This window comes from Battus philenor, unplaced genomic scaffold, assembly GCF_028537555.1.
Source record: "Battus philenor isolate CCGP_79_NKW_IND1 unplaced genomic scaffold, ilBatPhil1.0.hap1 SCAF_9, whole genome shotgun sequence".
NCBI lineage: Eukaryota > Metazoa > Arthropoda > Insecta > Lepidoptera > Papilionidae > Battus > Battus philenor.
Window position 1 is genome coordinate 9,978,552 of NW_027181759.1, and position 17,210 is coordinate 9,995,761.

The window sequence follows — 17,210 nt, forward strand, 5'->3', positions numbered from 1 at the left end:
TTAACTGTACGGCCATAATATATCTTACTGTATGTAATGTAATTCATTTCGATTGTATTGCAGCCATTATTGTTTCTTCATATATTCGTACCAATACATAAAGTGGTTGTGGCATAACGTGACTCCCGTTGACAGATAAAAACACAGTGACACTTTCATACATACATCTTATTCAAGAATCATAAGTGTGTATATTTTACAGTATATTTACATTTCATCATCGCATTTGATTAAGCAAGTACGTAAGCGTACATGCTATTGTTTCATTAGGTATCACAATCATAACGGGTTAGTTCACATCAAATTTACTTTAAAAGCACCTTAACTTCATTACACACTAGTAAATAAATGAAGGTAACCACATTTGTGCTATATTAGTTAAGATGCTTATAACATAAATCTGCTCACGCCAGAAGCAGGGGTCTATAATTCTAGAAATAGTGAGTTTTTAAAATAACGTAACAAAGAGTTCGATTATGCAATTATAAGTCTCTATGGTCCATTAAAATTAATAAATTGTTTATTCGCATACATATAAGTGATATAAGTCTAGTTTGACAATTATAAAACCTTAAACAATGGCCTAAGCGGTAAAAAATTACATTGCCCCTCTTTTCGCGCCAATTCTCGTAACGAATTCAGAATTAGTAGATTGCAGTAGTAACACTGCCATTTTAACTTGTCTTCACTATATCCTCGCATATATTCATACGAAAATATACAGTTAATCTTTCTTTTATCGAACATTTTAATTACAGTTGCAATATTTATAGGTAAAATAAGATTTAACCTTAACAACAAAAACATAATGAAACAGATGGAACTAATTGTTTATTATCAATATTATAACTATTAATGGTTCAGATATCAGGTATGTTTGCGAATTTTTACCCAAAAAAAATTATTTAATTTTCGTATAAAATATAGACGATGTAGAGAAGACCTTAAATGTCTGAAACATGGCGTCGGGGATGACACCGCGTGAGGGGCGTTAGGGGCGCGAGGGGCGCGGGGCAGGGGGGCGGCGGCGGCGGGGGCGCCCGGGCCGCGCGCCGTCATACGCCATCCAGCTGCCGCACTCTCACGTCTTGCGAGGCACACATGTCCGGCGCGAACGGCAAACACGTGAAGTAAGCGCACACTGAACATTCATACGCCGGTGCCGCGTAAAATAACGCCACCAAAGAACACAGCATACCCACTGCTGATATCAAACACACCCAAACCAAAATAATCTTTCTTCGTCTATCGTACGGACCGAATGTTATGAACGGCAGCAACGCATACGAAAGTAAAAATCCGAACACGAAACCGAACACATGCGCGAAATTGTCAATCCAAGGTAATAAGCCGAGAAGAAACAACGCCATTGCGAGTCCCACTAGTTTCATAAGTGCACGCCGAGGATGCTTTAAGAGCGGCCACGCTCCTATCACTTCAACTATTAAACACGCGAGGAGTCCGAAATGAGACCCCGCTGGACCGACCTGAAAGAAAACACATTTTTAAAATATTATCTCATCTTAAATTGTAAGTATAATATTTTAATAATTAACAAACCTCAGCTCGATAAGGTTCGAATATAGCAGAAGCCATGTTCCCAACTACTCCGCTCCCCAAGTAGACGACAGCGAGTCTTACAGGACCTGCCATTTTCTCTAGATCTCTCATGAAGAGCCACTGGATAGCTAATGTGGCAGCCAGATGCAATAGACCGGCATGTACAAATAATGAAGTCCATGCTCGATACAGTTGATCTGGACGACGCCTTCGCATGAAAGGCAACATTCCGCAAACGTCGTCGAGACAAGAAACCTGAAAATAAAATTGATGTCATTCAAGCTTTTGCTTCTTACTTCATCTTAAAAGACTACTTTTATACTTTTTTACATGGTTGTACCGAATATTTTTTACAAAAAAAGGATTTTCTAAAAGAGCTTTGTTTTTTAACGGATATAAATGTTACTGACATACAGTAACTAACGAAATAGTCCTACTATTTTTCGAAACATGACAAAGGAATCAATATCTCTATGCAAAGACGTAAAAAAATCTGTGCAACATAATTTTAGTTTATAATTTATTGAAACTGTTTTAACATTGTAAATTTTGTTTTTAACAATTTTTAATAATTTACTTGTTGTGAATAATCAGTGGCATTAGTGCATATACGAACTATTATTTAACTGTATTTGGTTTCAAAACTAGTTTACAGAATCCAGTTCAGTTTACAATAACTTATAAATCTATCTGTACCCTTAATATTGAAGTTGGGTTAATTTTGGAAAATTTCCTATGAAGTTTTTACAGGACCCTTTTTAACTAGACGAAATAGGAAAACCGGATAATAGTTTTATCTACCTGAGAACATAACGATGCCTCTTCATGGAAGTATCCTTTGACAAAGTCACAATGCTCGCTTGTTGTTATAACACATTGTCCGTGGACACCTATACAGCAAGGATGAGCGATGACTTCGCATGCCATGTGCTCAGCTGCATGACCCGCCCGTCCGGCAGCCGTGGTGCCATCTATCACAGACTTGCGGCAAATTGGCCATTTCGTTATATCATCTGGCCATTCGTGTGGCGCGATAGATCTTGGGGCTTCGCAAAATCTGGAAAAAAATGAAGTGTTCTATATACATCACGTATCAGATCTTCTAAATTTTAATAAAATAAAACTAATTTACAAATTCTTTCGCAGTTAATTTTCCTTTTTAGGTCTGTTACTCCAGTAGGTGTTAATGGTTTTGAATTGTTGAGCGTCGTTGCCAGGGTTTATTTCCAGATGTCTCCGAACTTATATATTGTTTTGTGAGTTCAGGAAAATATACCGCGATATTCGCATATTTCTACGTAATTAATATATTTCGTTTAATTTAATATTGGAATATATATAAGATTTTTCTTTGTCCTTAGTTCTTTTTATTAATTAACATTATATCAATGCAATATAAAAATATAGCGTCATAATAATGAAAAATTGACTCAAAAATGCGCAAATATTTAGCGTACAATCTTTTACTCACTTTGGGTCCAATCCACAGACTGAGCCTGATATTCGTCCACCAGGTCCTGATTCGCCCGATGACCATTTCTTCCATGTTGATATTGTATTCTGAATAAACGAAAACATTTAGAATTCAAAAGCGTTACTTTTAAAGAAAAAAAATCAAAATTAAGTTCCTGTTCATGTTTTTTCTTACCTTTGCAACTAATCCTCTTATCTTTACGTATGCGTGAAATAAGATAACAAATGATGAAAACAATATGTCTTAGTGAATATTTACTTTATCATCATTATTTAACAAAATGGACTGAGAAAACAAATATTTTTTGTAAAGTTCATATTAGATCGGGAATAAAGTTGTTTGTATAAATTTGTAATAAAATCTCTTTGGCTGCACAATTTGTATCTGGTAGGTTTTGATGACATTAAAAAGGTTGCATTTAAAAAAGAATTTTCATAAACAATGAGAGAGAAAATTTTTCCCAAACCTATTACACGTATATCATTTTATATGTATATACGTATATAGCGTGTATACATATAAAATGATCACACTGAAAAACGTCCTTTTTATTTCTTTGTTCTATTGGGCGACAGATCAATAAGTTTTGACAGTAATAATTCTGTTTGTATAGCTAGCTTAGGAATAAAAATGCCATGTCATTCACTATTATATCACAAACTTCGTCGGTTTCGATTGGAAACATTGCGAGATAAAGAAATAAAACAAATTCAGATGTCTTAACTCAAAATTTCGTTGTTGATTTTGTAATCGGACGGTGATTGACATATATCATTATAGTAAGATACTAAATGATATCATTGTTGAGTTTTCTGTGCATAAAATGAATTTATCCAATAACAATAAAAGATTAAAAGAGATGAAGGGGGTCGATGAAATATAATCATTAATTGATTATCAATATCAAATTAGGTTATTTATTTATTACATCTTTCATTCTTTCCATTAATCTAATACTGGACGATGATGAATTTAACTACATGTAGGTAATTCACGTAAAACTAACCTAGAACATCAGACATGACTCTCTTGAGTACATATTTATGATAAACACACATAAAACAAAAAATCGTTAGCGTTGAAAATACGGCGACTACTTCAAACCATACTATTTTAACTTAAAACGATGCAGCTTCAGAAATTATTACACAGCAAACCTGCTTAATAGATGATTTTAGTTTCCATTGTTAGGTACGTATATTATAAGAACGAAGATTATAATACACGTATTTAAATAAAAAAGACAGGTAATTGATCTGTAACATTTACATTGGTATGCGAATATATTAAAGGCCAAGTTCAATGCTATCTCCAATGTTATTTTGATTATGTAATTCATTATAATAAGTAAACATGTGATATGAAAAATATGTTGTACACTACTAGCTTTTCGCCATGCGCTTTACAAACTTTGAACTATCCTCCTCTTGGAGACCTCTACTCGACGGCCATTTACTTCCAGAGATATCGTTTAAGTTTATCATATAGACGTGATACATACATTTGATACATTTCATGACATTTGGTTATAAAAAAAAATATATTTCACAATTTCTCCCATTGCGATTGTGATATTATCAATAATCTCAAAAGTAGAATTTTTTCTTTCGAACTAAATTATGAATTATGGTTAATTCAGAAACTGCTTCGAAACTTATATAAAGGAAGAACTATAAAGGAATTGAAAATTGATCTAATTTATCGTATTCTAATATTTGGAATCTTGCGTATTAAAATTTGGAAGATTATATTATGTATATATATATATGTATATATATATATATGTGTATATATATATATGTGTATATATATATATGTGTATATATATATATGTGTGTGTATATATATATATATATATATATATATATATATATATATATATATATATATATATATATATATATATATATATATATATATGCATATATACTAATTTTACTTTTTCTTCACTCCAAATTTACATCAATTCAAAGATTCTTGTCTTTTCCATGGCTTCATAATTGTAGAAATATTTACAAAAAATTTAGATTACTCGAGATTGTTTTTTTATATGAACTGGCTCTATCATTAATATCTCAAAATCTCCAAAATAATAAAGGAACATTTACCGAACAATCCGCTTTAGAAGATTGTACGCAACCGGAGTCGTCGTTTCGTATGCAGCACGCCGTGTCTCTTTCTCGTCTCGCTGACGCAGCTATAGCACGTGCTATTCTAGCATCGCGTCTCATGCAGGGTGCAAACTTCGCACCTAAATGTATCAGGTCCGCTGCCCTCGGACCCAGCCAAAACGAAGCAGGTTCTTCCCACTCCACCTATAATTTATCATAATTGCACTTTGTTAAATATACTAACAAACAATAACAAAATAGTCTATGTATAAATATTAATCTCTGATTTCCTTGGTCACGGTATAACCCAAGATTTTATCGAAATTATTTATCTTTTTTAATAACAATAGGTTTTGAATATCTTTAGTCTTTATACGGCCTAAAGTTATATGTCTATATGTGAGTTTAGTAATTGATTAAATGTAAAAAAAAATAACTGAATTTTGTGATTTTATAAACACTAACCAGTGCAGCAGTTAAACGGCTGTATAAAACCACACAACTGTCAGTAAACACGCAGTTGCGATAGTAAATCTAATTTCTAAAAAGTTTCAAGTTCAATAAGAACCTTCTACAAAGTATTAGAAAACGTAAGAAAAAGATGAATGATATCGGTAAACTCGTTATCGGACTATGGCGTGACCAAGGGAAACATAGATTAATTTTTTGTAAACAATTACGTCTTTGTCTACGTTTAAAACACTTACAATTAGAGGTTTAGATCTTTGTAGATACTCATAAACAGTGTTTTCGAATAGTGCTGTCTTCAATTTATATTCAATTTAAACGCATAAAGTAAATAAACACGTTCTTGAATTTAATTTATGCTACGTAACATACTTCAATCACTTAATATGCTGAATGGACAGCTAAGCTTAAGTAATCTGTAGAGCAGTAGGTTCACGTAGGCAGTAAGCTGCCAACCTGTCTAAAATATGATGCAGTTTCATGAGAATCTATGTCTTGAGAAACCGATCTTTGACAGCGATACCTATTGTTAATCCTAGGTAACTTATGATACGATAGTAACAATAAATTGTTCTGATTCATTGGATTAATGTTTACTTTGTGCTATTGCTAACTTCAATGTTTAATTAATTGTGATTACATGCAAACTTACTTTGATAATAATATAATACGAAATATCAATTATTATCTGTCTAAACTTTTTAGTGCATTTTTAAGAACAGAAATATATTTAGTTTAATTTATGAGATAGTAAAAACTCACGGACCCCAAATACTTCACGTTGTCGGTCCTTTTGCGGTCAGTCGAGCTTAAAAGATGGCAAGCCGCGGGTGACTTGCTAAGCGACAAAAAGTACACAAAAGAGCGGAGTACAAAGCGTGTGTGACCTATATTCCGCGCTTCATTCATTAATAATCTTACTTTGTTTCTATTGAACGTGGTACTCGTAGAGTGAATGTTCATAATTTTAATATTTGCAACTGGTGATATATAATCACGTTTTATTACGATCGCGGAAAGACTAATAAAAAAAATCAATATTCCTTGCTTAACATCACCTTTTAGCTACTCTTTAATAAATTATAATTCTTTTAAAACCTTTTTTCTTTTTATTAGTAATTAGATAATAGAGTTCGTATTAATAAGTTACATTAAATATCATTTTGTTTATATTGTATTACTCATTTTTCCCTCCCCACATTTACACATTAGCTTACTAGTTAATTTTTTCTTCCACTCTAAGCAACTGGTAGAGAATACCGATAATTCATTATGGCCACTATTCCACGATGTGTGTAAAAAGTATAAATAACAAATTAAATATGAAACTAGTAATTCTTCATAAACATTTTGTATAGTTAAGCTAATGGAAATATTAATTCACTTAGGTAATATTTTATCAAAAACTGTTATCCTGTTTATTAACGTCAGATACATGACGCCCACAATGAGCTTAGAGCCTTTAATAAATTCCCCGAGCATTGTGCATTGTCTCTTAAGCGATGTCGCGCGCGTTAAATCTGAGAACGCGTTCTGTCTAAAAGCTTTGCGCCATTTAACCTTGTTATGCTAAAGTCTTAAACAAAGAAACGGATTTTGGGAGTTGACGTGCGCTATTGCTCCCCCGAGATACGAATTTGTCGCGCTGCGGAGTCGCTCGTGCGAAGGAAATGGCAAATCTTGATACTTTGATAAAAGGAAACTTTGAATTGTATTTTACTTAGAATTTTAACTTATGTTCCGAGTATTCATAGGAATTCTCTGCTGTAATTTCTGTACGCAATGTCCTACGTAATGCGTAAATTGACTAGACGTATAAAATGTTTACCTTACACGCCATTATTTATGTAATTATTTATTACATCGTTATACGTTCTTTTTAAGGTCAAACTTACAAATAACACGCTTTACTTAAAAAAAATATTAGCAGCGATATAAAATCAGTCTAGTACGTAATTACATAATTTTAATAAAGCTTAGAACATCTTGAAGGATTCATGGTAATTTTTGAAAGTCGTGACGTATTTTCGCTTTCTTTAAAGATTACATAAAGTAATTGATAAAAGACTTAAAATATAGATCATTTTCCAGGAAACATCTGTAAAACTTTTAAAACACCTTTTTAAATCATTATGTATACTTTGATTTAGTTTTTCTATTGAAATGTAACATGCCAACAACTTCTGCCAGCGAAAAGTTTGTAAGGACATATAATAAATAAATATTAATTTTCATGTATAGTAATCTAAAGTTTAAAGACGCATTTTACGCATTGCTTTATTTATTATTTCTGAAACCTTTCATTTTTTTGGATAGGGTGTATGAGGTAGATACATTATTGACAGCAAATAAGTCATGCATTTATCTTCCTAAAGCTTTTACGGCTATAACAAACCCTACACATAATACGAATCCACAATGAAGAAAATATCCAAACAGTTAGTAGTAGGCATTTTTATCTTGCGACGGTAGATAAATTTACTTACTGGAGTGTTAACAAAGTAAGTACCAATTGCCAATGTCTTGGAAACTGTAAATGTTGCGCACACATTACTTTTAAGGTTTTTACATACAGTTAAATTCTATTTCATAGCCACTTACTATTCGCTTCCCTAAACATTTACCTTTTTTTACGAACAAAAACCAGACGAGGTCGAAAGAGCGTTCAATAAATATAACCGGATAAATATCGCCTAAATTAATCTTAATTTAAAACTTTATGGTCGAGTTGTTTTGAGGGATTACAACAAATTAACTATGAAAATTACTTTATATTGAACGTGTATTTTCAATTACTATAAAGGCCAGTATTATTAAGAAGGTCGAAAAAGGTCGCGTATTGTTTCATATTATTAATACGTTTAAATACATTTTCACTATACTACAGTTGTTTCAGCAATCTACCTAAAAATTGCCCTGTGTTTGTATAAAATATAATAGATCTAAAACATAATTAGCCAATTAAAATATTTCTATAATATTAGCTAATTAAATATATTTAAGTTTTTGAATACGGGATATGTTTAAAGAAGATCCCTCTTAACTTAGTAGACTGAGAGCGAATATTTCTATACGTAGCGGCAATAAAAGTATGTAAACCATAAAACATTGAATTGACACATTTCTAGTTTTCCTAATATTTAAGTGAGCAAGCGCAACTTAGAGAGCATCTACCCGTATAGTTGGACAGACGAACTTGTGAAGTCGTCAGAAGAGTGGACTCTGGAAGTCGCTGGCCTCTTCCCATTGGTCTTATTGAAAACTTTTGTTCGTAGTGATTTGCTTCTTATAATTCCAAACTTTGTTATACTTTCCTGTAGTTTTCTTGACTGCACTCCTTATTAATTTTCGCACGTTCGGTACCTCATATATCGTAATACCTCTACAAATTCTAGACTTATATAATTCTAAAGGGAATTGAGAACTTAGTGGCGTAGATCAGTTCAATCGGCGATTAGTAAGGTGAAGTATTCTTACCTGTTGTAAGCTGAGACTCTTGACCATCACCTGGCCAGAGTGTGTGTGCCTGCCGAAACCGACGGGCCCGAACCCATAACAGAGTAACGACAGCAGCAATACCAGCGTCTGCACCGTGCTCACCCACCAAGTGAAGTACGGCCGGTAGTCTGTCAGTTCGTCCAACTGTTGCGCTATTTCTTCTTGACGCGCCACCGACTTACGTAGAGAGCGTCTGAAAATAAAACAGTTCATGTTAAATTTAATATTCGGCCATATTCATTACAATTATGATCGAACATGATAGTTGCGTAGTTTGTATTCCAAAATCGAGAAATTTTGTTGTGGAGACTCAACATCATATGAATGTATTAATCGTTACTGCACAGAGTTATAAAAGCTTTAAGGAAATGAATGCCTTTTGTCAGCAAATAGATTTAAAGATTTTACTCCTATTTACAATCATTCCGTATAAAGAGTACACTCTGAAATATGTCACATTTTTATGGAATACGACAAGTTAAACAAGTTACTTCAGGTCAAGCCCACTAGGATAGATAGTAAACAATAATTCATTTAAGTTTGCAGTAATCCGAAATTTGAAAACGTTTTTTCTTTTCTGTATTATAATAACGTTACTTATTGTTCCTATACCATTAATTTTTGGATAAGGTGGACTATAGATTGTAATATATACTTAAAATATATAACGGTAATTAAATGAATACACAACAATAATGTTACATGTTCCACAGATGATAATTTATTGTAAAGTGAATTAAACACAACAAATATACAAATATTTTTAATTACAATGATGTCCGCAAATAACAATACAAGAACGCTCCCGCTGATCAATGAATTTGATCATGATAGAACTTGAAGCAATCCTATTGATCATAGAACTGTATTCTGAATTCACGTAGATCAGTGTTCGATTTGTAAATACCTACGCAGATGTAAATTAACTCCAGTGTTAAATGTTTTTTTAAGCTTATTTTTTTTAAAGATTTCTTATATGCGTTGTTGTAAAAATGTATATGAGATTTCTAAATATAGAAATTATTAACAATATTTATTAAATATCAACTTTGGTGCGATCTTACGTTAAGCGAACTGTAAAAAAATTCATAATGAGTATTATTTCTCTTGTACAAAAAAGAACAGTCTGCACAAAAAGGCGCTTTTTAAATTTTATTAATAAGTTAGGAATTTCTTTTTGACAGAGTTTTTCGTCTAGCGTCGTCGCAAAATCTAAATTATGTACCTTCTGCTCTTTTACCCTCCGCCTTGAGGCTACCGATCCCTAAACTCGAAAATGTGTTTTAATTTTTTCACAGTCCATTTGGAAGGCGAGCTTTTATTCACGCGTAATTTAACATCACGGCATTAAAATATAGAACAATGGTTTACATAATTGTATAAAATATATATGTTACATTTTTGGCAGATTTATCAAATGACTTTATTTTAACATACTACATATACATTAAAAAGCGGAAACATTCTATTATATTAATGTATATTTTTCATACTTCAAAATATAAATTTGAAGAATAAATTCATAATCCATTCTTACTTGATATTCGAAAATGAAAATGAGAATAAAGACAATAAAGAATATAATTTTTTTTATTAATATTTCACCAAAAACGTTTAAATAAGTTCTGGATGGATTCAATAAAACAACAATAAACTTCTTCATCCGTAGTAAGAGACTTAGATGTCGGAGAAGGTTTCACCATACTCTCATACAATTCAACTTCAAACCCCTATATCCAGACCTTCGGGTGATCAGTACAAGTACAAGGTCTTTAAGATAATTAGTGAAGAACGCCAGCGCTATCATAACATTTGAGAGGACGGCATATGCAAAAGCGTAGTAACCATTTGATTTATTGGAAATAAAAAATGACCGAGAGGTTTTTACTTAGGATAGGATTTCGGTATAATCCTTTAGTTAATCCCACAACAGAAAGGTATCCTATAAAGGATTTCGTAAAAAGAGAAAGTCATTTTTTATTTATATTGAAAACGAATATTATTCCTTTTGTCTTTTAATGTATAATGACGAATAATTGATTTCGTTTTAAAATGTCTATTCATTACATCAATTGAAATATGAAGCATAAATATAACGCAGATCAACGATAATATCTCATAAAGAATCAAGGGATAACACATCATCCCATAAATATTATCCCCCGTCACGTCCACGAGGTATTAATTCAAAAACCCATTACGGCAACTTTTAAATGGGGAGCTTCGCCCGTAAACAGGATGATATATTGGGGACGCAGGTGATATATTCGCAAATGGATCAAGCCCCGATTATTGTAATTCTTCTTTAAGGTACATCGTGAGCGTTAATTGTAAATTCAGTGATATCTTGAGATTTCTGATAAATTAACTAATGCTAACTAAAGATTTAGAAAAACATTTCGAGAAGAGATTTTCAAAACCAAAAATCCAAAGAAATTTGACATTCTCTAATCTGCTCTACACTCGGGTGGCGGATTATGTGACACACCCTCTCTCTGAATAGAAACCGGCACCCTCTGTCGTGATCTTGCCCCAACAATAGGAACAAACAAGGCTTATGTACATAAATACAGATCTTAAATGCGTCATATCGCAGTGTAACATTTTTTCGCATATAACTCACATGTATGTCGAGGTCAATGCTCTATGTTTCAGATCGCAATTCATAGTATAACAGAATTATTATACTTTATCACGTAGTGTACCGTCAGCACATTAGCCATTAGCAAAATGACCGTTAAAACATTCTTCTCTTCTCCACATATCTGAGATTTTGTAAAACTCAAAACTTGTGTCACTACCAGCTTAAAGTTTACGATTCTTTAATATTACGACAGCTTTCTTTACATTAAAAGTATAAGTAAATTATTTCAGACAAAGAGTAAGTAACAGCTACTGCAATTATATCAGTTAAAGTTTTTCATTCTTACTTTCAGCGATGATAAAATTTCCATCTCGATAACGATATCATTATTGATTGAAGAAATGTGAAAGGCGAACTAAGGGAATTTTATTTAAAAAATATGGTATAGTTTCAATGTTCATGAAAATGCAATATTCAAATATACAATTTATAGAAATCCTATAAGTATTTTACTATAGTACGACTGAAAGTGATAGATCTACCATGCTCTATCTCGCCCCGCTTTTATAGAACGGTAATGGTATTCTTAGCTTGAAAGAACCGTTGTAACCTACCGTCGCAAGGTTCTGAGCAAGTATAAAAGGATATTGTTAATAATGTAATTAACGGGTTTTTGAAAAATCTCATTTAGTATCTAAACGATATGAATGTACTATGTGAAGTAGTGCACTTATAAGCCAAAACAGTATTGAGGAAAAAATGATGTATTTCCCTTTCAGAGTTTCAATGACAAAAAAATACTGGACCTGAGAAATAATTCAACCTTTTAATAAGAGAATCTCAGTGACTGTTTTGTATTGATATAGATGATATAAATATTTGTGGTAGTGTAGCACTATTTTTGTTACATTATATGACTCCCTTTCAGGTAATCTTATTTCTTTTCGTTACTATTGAATACTTTCGAATATTCGTAAAGCTTTCACTTCTCACGCTTACTATTAAAAAAGTTTTTAAGTGTTTGAGGTTTTAGTTTTTGGAAAAAATAAAAAGAACTGAAGAGCTACATAGATAATAAAACAATAAAAAGTTTATCGGCATAAAAATTAATCGATGAGAATTTTTAAAAATTACTATAAGCATTTTTGAACGAATTGGTTGGACGTTTTTGAAATATTAATTCGTCGTTCATTTATTTATGGCGTTTTGCCGCGGGTTCTTTTTTAATTACTCTATGGCCGAAGAGCAATAATTTCGGAAGCCATTAAATATATTTGCGACGGACTAAAGTGATGAATGTTTGAAATAGCTCTTTGCGGCATAACTTAAATAATTACGAACCAATCAGTATGACGCCGAAACGATGTCCGTCCGGCCGAGACGTAATTTAATAATTATTAGTGGCTTCTAACCTTGTTTAAACGAGAAGGTGTAGTCGCCACAACTACAATCCTTTTAATTTGTTTTACATGACTTTTTAATTATAGCTGAAAACTTTCTGAACTATTACGAGTATAAAACCTTCAATAAAAGTAAGTTTAGAAGTATAGCGAAAGTTAATTTTTTAAATAATATTAAATTACAACAATGTTTCTACTATAATTGTAATTTACGTCGCATGAGCAAAATATATTTAAATTGACATTACTACATATTATTTCACAAAAGATGTCTTCAGGCATTTTAAAAAGGTTTCAGAGAAAATCAATTTAAAAAAACTTTCTTTTCGACTAAAGTACATTTGATATGACAGAAGTTTATTTTATAAAACATATTTAGAATCTTATGTCAATCGTATCGTATTATATTTATTTACTTGAAGAAACAGAATAGTTAATATTAATACAAATAAACACCTCCGACTAATACCTTTTAAAGCAGTTTTTACATCCAAATATTATAATAATATTATTACTTTTTTATTGTTTACGAACCCTTTGATTTTTGGATAAGATGTTTCATACAGTACATAGTTGACAGCAAAAAAGCTATACATTTAGAGCTTTTCTATATACAGGGTGAAATTTTTAACGCCACCTGGAGGGAAAATACTGCACGTACTGAAGATAGACAATTTTACTTAAAGGAAACATTCCTTTATTTTTAAAAAGAAAAGGAACTGCATTCACAGATTTTCAAAACGCGTAAAATCCGAACACCACCCTGTAGTTTTACGACATAGATCGACAGGGTCAATCATAAGGATCACATCTCTCTGACAAATGTGGTAAATTAAACATAAGGAAAGCCATTAAATCTAAACTTATAACTTTAATAGGATAAAATATAATAAGATAAAACACTTTCACCTAATGGTCTATCAGATTACTTATGTTCGTAATTATTAATTATCGTTGACGTTATTTATTCATTAAAATGACGAAGAATTAGGTGGATAAGTAGATTACATTTTGGCACGTGTTTGTTATGCTGGTTGGACGCAACATTTAAATATGGAATCTTTTATAATAGTGTAATAAAATGCCCTGCAATAGTCGTTTGTTGTTCACGTTAAATTTATTTGCATAATTTCATTATTGTAAGCTCACCGTAATAATGGCTTGTTAAGAACAATTTATTTTAATAGAAGCTTATTTTTTAAAATCACAAAGATTGAATTTAGCTCTGCGATGGTATGGAGAGATATCGGGACTGACAAGTACCAACTCGATTTGTGCTGAAAAGAATGGTTGAAAAATTAAAAAAAACTGGTAATTACAAAAAGCAACCGCAGCGTCGGCGGCAGGACTATTCCGATTTTGATGTAAATGTTTTAACATACTTCGAAGCTTATCCAAAGGCTTCAAGAAGAGAAGCTGCCGAAGAAAAAATAACAGCAGAATCACCACTACCCATCTTAATAACCATTTCAATACCTGGATTGGTACAAACGACACAATCAGATAGCCTGAGAGATCACCAGATCTCACCTTTTTGGATTTTTTATGGGGATATGTAAAGAATCAAGGTGCACAGTACGATTTTAAATATTCATCACAACTCGATGTTAAAAGTTACTGGAGTGAATTACTTAAAAGAATAAATTTCTGTATCCAACAAAATAAACTCCACATTTCGAGCAACTAATTAATTAGTTAACCCTTTTTTTCGTTTAATCAACAAAGTTTAGATTTCATGGTTTTCCTTGTGTTTAATTTACCACCTTTTTTAGAGAAGTAATCCTTATGATTGACCCTATCGATTGATGCCATAAAAGTGCAGGGTGTGATTTTTTCGGATTTTACGAGTACGCATTTCGAAAATCTGAATATGCAGTTCTGTTTCTTTTTAAAATAAAGGAATGTTTCCTTTGAGTAAAATTTTCCAACTCCAGTATGTACAGTACTTTCCCTCCAGGTGATGCTAAAAAATTCCACGCTGTATATAAACAATCACTTTGTATAATTGAGAAAATAGCAGAAAATTATTAAGCGCTTTATTTTTCCATAAAAATTATAACAAAAGAATTATTCTAGATCTGTATATGAATACAACGAAAGGCCTCACCGGAAGAATCTGCCGACAATGCCCATGCCAAATTGCCTTCTATTCGAGTTGTCTGCCAATGGTTCGAGCATCGGTGTATGGATCCGTGCCCCTCCCGCACCCCAGGACACACTCCTCTCCGGCCTTCTGTACTCCACGCCCGCAACGACCGGCGAACGAGCGCTGAAAACACAAACGCTAAATGTACATTCGAGAAAAAAACGCTGCATTCGAGAGAGGCTTTACGAAAACCCAAATGGAATTGCGTTGGAATCACCATGGATAAAATCCCTCTATTCAGCATCAAAATACATCTGTAGAGAAAAAATATTAGAAATGCTCCACATTCGTATAAAGTATATTAAAATCGAAAAATAAAAAAGCAGGGAACATTTTTGAAAAGACGAAAAAGTTTTAATCATTTCCAAATCTTTGAACACTGAAATACAACTTAAAATAGTAGTGGCAAAATCAATATGATTGTTATGTGGACAGATATTCAAAGAATAGACATTTACTAGTGTCTATTGTTGCTTTTGATATTTCTAATAGTGACCAGCCAAGAATGTGTCTTAATGGATTAAAGGAAAACTTCATCATGCTTTCTACCCATAGTTCCATTGCACCCAACGTCTTCCAACAACATTAACAACTATCTATCAACATTGCAAAAAAACTTATCATAACTTTATTTTATCCTTACTCTACGTTTATCTTCACTCATGTTAATAATTTTTAAAACTTGTAAGAAAAACATATTACACGAATAGTAATATATTCATACTGCTTGAATTGATTAAGCGAGTGTACGTTACCGATCGGAAATACAAGTAAAGCGATCTTGAACGGAACATTTTATCGATCGCTTTGTGGAAACTCACACGGAATACACAAGTAGCTGCATTACTCTTCGACCGATTGAAACACGTCAACAGAATAATGAAAAACAATAAAATGCAGAAAGGTCGGACACATTGCGCAATCTTTTTTCAATTGATTTTTTTAAAAGTCGAATTACAAAGAAATTAATAGTTTTCCTTTATTTTACTTAGAACTTTCGAAATTACTTACTTTGGAAGATAAAGAAACCTTACAAAAATATTAACAAACACAAAATCTGAAATCGTCAAGATAAAATCATTTCTATTCTTTAATAGCTTATAACAGAGGGTTATAAAACTCTTTCATTTCAGTTCTTAGAATAAACAGATATTTGATTTCACTATTTTAAATTTAATGTTTTATGATCACCATAAATCCACTAAGAATAATTCATAGTAGTCATCTATGTAAGCCATGAAGAGAATGCCAGACCTACCCAATTTGATAAGAACATGAATATATATAGATAGGCATATGTTATCATAAAGCTACCAGGCTTTCAAACTCTCACTGCTCTGAAAAGAGCCCATAATGGTAAGTCAAGTTTTTTATGTTTTTTTTTTACAATTGAATAATACTGTGGCAACAATTCTTTATCACTTATAATTCCTTTTCATAGTAATAAGAATTATTTACAAGTGTTTGTTTATAAGTTATTAGACTATTTTTCTATAAAATAATACTCGTATTAAAAAAATTAGTCATAAGCAATTTTGGTTTCTCTGTAAACAAAATTTCCTTAAAGCTACTATGTCAATATAACAATGATAAATTGGCAATATGCGGAATTGATACCAGATCACTTAATTCGATGCGCATATGTAAGTTGGTCCCGAGATTAAGTCCATTCTCCGACCCATGTCACAAAGATCTGGGTAAAGCGATATCTCCCTCTGTTATAGAGACATAACACGTTTAACATTATTGGGGTATGTCAATCATAATGACAATTATATATATTACTTTACACGTTTTGGACAAAATGGATGCATTACCGCAATCAATCCTGAATGACTTTCAAAAAAAGGAAGGATGTTATTGCTAGTTTTTATATTTTAATAAAATTTTATTGGACAGTATCCAATTCAATAATAATAGAAGTGATTTATAAATTAAACTTTAGCAAGAACGATTTGCTTTAATACAC

At 32.0% G+C, this 17,210-nt stretch overlaps 1 protein-coding gene across 1 annotated transcript in view; it reads right to left on the reverse strand.

Moving 5' to 3' along the window:
- Positions 1 to 974: 974 nt before the first annotated feature.
- Positions 975 to 17,210, reverse strand: part of rho-5 (rhomboid-5) — a 178,383-nt gene continuing 162,147 nt past the window's right edge. Inside the window, exons 5-12 of the mRNA XM_068776000.1 lie at positions 15,203 to 15,364; positions 9,091 to 9,304; positions 5,143 to 5,349; positions 3,209 to 3,229; positions 3,032 to 3,120; positions 2,362 to 2,617; positions 1,561 to 1,815; positions 975 to 1,487 (exon numbers count right to left, since the gene is read on the reverse strand). Coding sequence (XP_068632101.1) covers positions 1,056 to 1,487; positions 1,561 to 1,815; positions 2,362 to 2,617; positions 3,032 to 3,120; positions 3,209 to 3,229; positions 5,143 to 5,349; positions 9,091 to 9,304; positions 15,203 to 15,364 — 1,636 coding nt within the window. The 3' untranslated portion in view covers positions 975 to 1,055. The remainder of the gene's footprint in view (positions 1,488 to 1,560; positions 1,816 to 2,361; positions 2,618 to 3,031; positions 3,121 to 3,208; positions 3,230 to 5,142; positions 5,350 to 9,090; positions 9,305 to 15,202; positions 15,365 to 17,210) is intronic.